Raw genomic sequence first — 4454 nt, 5'->3', positions numbered from 1 at the left:
AGGAGAAATTAAGTCCAGCCACTACTGCTGGACACCGGTTTCTGGACTCATCAGAGAGTCAGGAGAAGGAAAGACTCACAGAGACCCTGCAGAAGTTTGTTTCCTTGTTTTTGAAGAGCTTTTGGCCTTGAAGCATCTGTCAGGTCCCATCTAAGTGTCTCTGGCTCTTAGAACTTAGAAAGAGCCAGAAAGAGGAAGAGATCATGTGATCTCTTCTAGAGAAAGTATTGTGTTTCTACCTTCCCAGGAGGAGCCCCATCCTAAGCTGAAGCAGTTTTCCCTGCCTGAGGGAAGCCACAGGAGTAGAGGAAACCCCCAGAAAGCCCCCAGTGTGGTGCGATAGCCTATCCCCTGAACTTAGGAAGTCACTCACCTCTGAGGCCTGAAATTCTGCCTCTGACCTTTAATGTCCTTGGTCCTAACATGGAAACACCTAGTATTACAGGTATTATAATTTATAAGGATTCCAGGTCAGATGGGAAAAGAGGAAACACATCTTGGGCAGTCCCAAGAGAAAAAAAAAAGTTATATTACAAGGAGAGAGGACAACCTGAGAATATTATCACTGAAGAACTGTAGTGTTAAAGTGGGCATGAAAGTAGAAGCATTAGGGCAGCTCCCTGGAAAAAAAGTAGAGGCTGATTTACATCCATCCAGAATCAAAACCTGCAGTCACCTCATTGGAAGGACCACCAGAAGCACAGAGGCAATTTCATCTCTCACAGACCTTGTTTCCAAGCTCTTAACACTCTTAATGAAGATTGTGTGTATGTGTCTGTAATTTGTGATTCTGATTGTACTCTGTGACAATAGAAACTGTTTGAGGTCCATGTGCAGAAGTGACCTTGAAATTTTATTTGTAATGTAGCCGCCTACATTTTTTGAAGTATGAGTTATGTGGGGTCATTTTATAATTTTGGCTGAAGGGGGAGCATGGTGAAATTGAGAGAAGAGGAAGAGAGCAAGGGTATCAGGAAGGAGGAGTTATGGTTGAGTAGGACAATAGGCCCCCTGCCTGCTTCTGGGTACTGATAATTAGGTTTTTGTTACTCCACTTCAAGCCCACTCTTCAACATCTGGCTTTTGGATGTTAGTTAGGGTTGTCACTCTGCAAACCACCTTCCTCCTTTGCCAGCTGGCTTCCTGTAGTCTCTGCCAACAGGGGGAGCTATAAAGAGATGAAAGGTCAGGCAGAGGGACAAGGGCCAGGCTCCATGCTGTCTGCTCCTTGTTGGTTTCCTGTATCTCTCCAGGTGCTCCCAACCTTACCTCCTCCCCCAGCCGTGGCCATTTGTTCCAGGAACATGAGTGGGTTCCAGGGTGCAATGTTCCTGGTTCTCACAGAGCCAGCCTTGTGCCCCTTACAGACCTGAGGACACCACCAGGGGGCACCTGCTCCTCAGAGGGTCCAACCACTAGGGCCTCTCATCTGAGCTCAAGGATCTCTGCATCAGTGAGCAGGGCCCCCTCCTCAGAGGCCTGAGTTTTAATTTCATGGGACCCCACCTCCAAGTTTCTGAGTTTTAATAATTCCAGCATCTCTCCCTGTCTCTCCCATTTATAGGGGTGGTAGTAGTTAAAGTTACTACCTCCATGAACACTTATCAACCCGGACGTGTCTTTTCAGTTCTCCAACACCAAGTCAGCAATTCTTTGGATACTGTTCTTGTTAAAGGAAATCCCGTAATTTTCATTTCCTGGTTTCAGCTCTAATGACCGGCAGAAGTAGAAGGAATTGTGTTCGTGGGGACTCTCAGAGTCTTGAAAGCAAGCAATGCTGGTTCAGGGCCCAGGTGGCCAGGAGAGACAGAACCGAGACCAGACATGTTCACCTTTCCCAGAAGATGTATAATAAGAGACAACAGTGGAGAACAAGTTGGGGAGCAAACTGTTTATTGTTTCCGTTCAAGAAGGGGCCAGCCAAAGAAATAATCTGGGGTTCCCAGGGGAAGCTTCAAAAGTGGGATCAGAGGTCGGGAGATGAGATGTTCGAAGAGGACACAGATTTCTGGCTTCCCAGTCAGAAGAATCTTCCAGAACAGAACTTGAAATCTTCACTAAAATGTCTCAGCAACACAGGCAGGCCCAAGGAAGATGGTCTTGCCCCTTTAGTGCCTCTGGTGCTGCTCTCCTTGGCTCCAGGTCCACTTTAGCAGCAGCCCCCAGAGGACTGACCATAGCCCCCTCCATAGCTGGAGCCTCCTCCACAGCAGCCTCCAGAGGACTGGCCATAGCCCCCTCCATAGCTGGAGCCCCCTCCGCAGCAGCCTCCAGAGGACTGACCATAGCCCCCTCCATAGCTGGAGCCTCCTCCACAGCAGCCCCCAGAGGACTGACCATAGCCCCCTCCATAGCTGGAGCCTCCTCCACAGCAGCCCCCAGAGGACTGACCATAGCCCCCTCCATAGCTGGAACCTCCTCCACAGCAGCCTCCAGAGGACTGACTACTGCCTCCTCCACAGCAGCTGGAGCCCCCTCCAGAGCCCCCTCCGCAGCAGCTGGAGCCCCCTCCAGAGCCCCCTCCGCAGCAGCTGGAGCCCCCTCCAGAGCCCCCTCCGCAGCAGCTGGAGCCCCCTGAGGGTTTGCTGCAGCAGTCAGACCTTCTGTGTCTGAAGAGGCGAGACCTGCGGGGCTTGTGGTGGCTCAGGCAGCAGCCACCACCCCCAGAGCTACAGCAGCCACCACCCCCAGAGCTACAGCAGCCCCCACCCCCAGAGCCACAGCAGCCCCCAGAGCTGACACTGCAGCAGGAAGAGACTGGAGGGCACTTGGGGGGACACTTAGGGGGACATTTTGGGGTGCAGCACTTGGGAGGGCACTTGGGGACACACTGCTGGCTCTGCTGGCAGGACATCTGGGCGGGCAGGCGGGTGGGCGTTCAGGAGCTGAGGGAGAGTCAGACAGCAAGTCAGTCCCACACAGAGGCCACCCCTGCTCCTTCTTGTCCTTTTAACTGATGTTCTAGCTCTTTTACTTTGAAAGTTGTGAGACCAGACATAGGAAAACCATCTCTGACCTTTTTATCAGGGTTATTAGTTTATCATGAGTCTCAAACCTCATTTGGATGGTTGTCATACAATATCATCTCCAAATACATAAGGAAAGTTGATGCCTGTTAATATTTCCTAAGTGTTGGAGAGAAGACCAGGCAATACATTTGCTTCAGGACAGCATTCATTCTACCATGTCATCAAGAATCTTGAAAATGTCCAATGAAGGATCATTTTAGAGCTAAAGCTTCTTTAAGAAAAAATCAAACTCATTCTCTCTGGAAAGGATTTCTGATATGGTTTGCTTTTGCAGAAGGCAAATTGAGAAAATTGTAACTGCAACGTGCCTTGGAGTCAATTTTTCTCAATCAATTCAATTTATAAATGAAGAAATTTCATTTATAAGTGAATTCACTGGCTCAATGCTTTTCACTAGCATGTCACAGTTCTGTTCCCAGGTTCCCTGATTCTCAACCTCACACTCTGTCCTTTATAGTCCTCCTCCCCAGGCCTGCTCCCCAGGCCTGTCACAGGGCTTCGCAGCTCATTGTTTCCCTGTCTCCCATCATGGATCTTCCTGGAGTCTAGACCGATCCACACTGGTTCTTTCTGTTAAGTACCAATGTCCTGAGCACATTGTTTCTACAACTGGTTATGGCTGTAGTTCCAAAATTATATTCCCACTCTACAACCCATTCTAGCATAATCTAATGATCAATGTTTTTATTCTCTAAAGACAAAGAAACACACCCAGCAACTGAAAGCAATTTGGTTTCTCTAAACCTCTAGCACCAGCCACACAAATCTTCCCGGTTACCTTGGTCTCTCTCACCCATGCACCCTCGCTCTTCTCCTTCAGATTTTCTGGGCTCTCATCCTTGCCAACCACAACTCCAGTCCCCAAGGCCCTGCCCACCTGCCTCCTGCTCTGGTCTGGCCTCCCTCTATGATAGGCCCTGCTCCATTCCCAGTGGACACTTACCAGGTGCACAAGCAGCACAGGGTCTGTCACTACCTCAGGAGGGAGTGGATGGAGATGCTCCATCCCCATGGCCCTTTTATGCTGGGCTTGAGCTCTGCCCCAGTGAGTGAGACAGGGCCTGGGCATGAGAGGACCGCCTCCTGCCACACACATGGTCCTATGACAGGTGATGACTGGCCACACCTCCCAGCCTCCATCCATAGGGCCATAGGGCTCAGGGCAGTTGCCCCTGGCTAAAAAAAAAAAAAAAAAAAAAAAAAACCTGCTTCAAATGTGGGATTGTGGTGAATAGAAATGAACATCATTGTTCCTCTGTTGCCTTATGTTCTATGGAAAATGGTTCTCCGCTTATGGACCCTGGTCACACAACTCCTTTCCTGCCACCCTAGATATTAATTTTCCATATGGACTTTGGATCTTTTTTGCAGGATCTACAAATTAATTAAGATGGCAAAAAGGAAATAGCAAGTAATATGCAGCAC

At 49.3% G+C, this 4454-nt stretch overlaps 1 protein-coding gene across 1 annotated transcript; it reads right to left on the bottom strand.

The window, feature by feature from the left end:
• Window positions 1-1882: 1882 nt before the first annotated feature.
• Window positions 1883-4022, bottom strand: LOC132220632 (loricrin-like). The gene is made up of 2 exons (XM_059673929.1): window positions 3973-4022; window positions 1883-2885 (listed from the first exon to the last, which is right to left on the bottom strand). The coding sequence occupies exon 2, from the start codon at window positions 2852-2854 to the stop codon at window positions 2150-2152; it is 705 nt and encodes a 234-aa protein (XP_059529912.1). The 5' UTR covers window positions 2855-2885; window positions 3973-4022; the 3' UTR covers window positions 1883-2149.
• Window positions 4023-4454: the final 432 nt, after the last annotated feature.

The sequence above is a fragment of the Myotis daubentonii genome, chromosome 18 (genome assembly GCF_963259705.1).
Source record: "Myotis daubentonii chromosome 18, mMyoDau2.1, whole genome shotgun sequence".
In the NCBI taxonomy this organism is placed as follows: Eukaryota; Metazoa; Chordata; class Mammalia; order Chiroptera; family Vespertilionidae; genus Myotis; species Myotis daubentonii.
The sequence above is the reverse complement of the archived record's forward strand: the minus strand, read 5'-3'. Positions and strand labels throughout refer to the sequence as shown.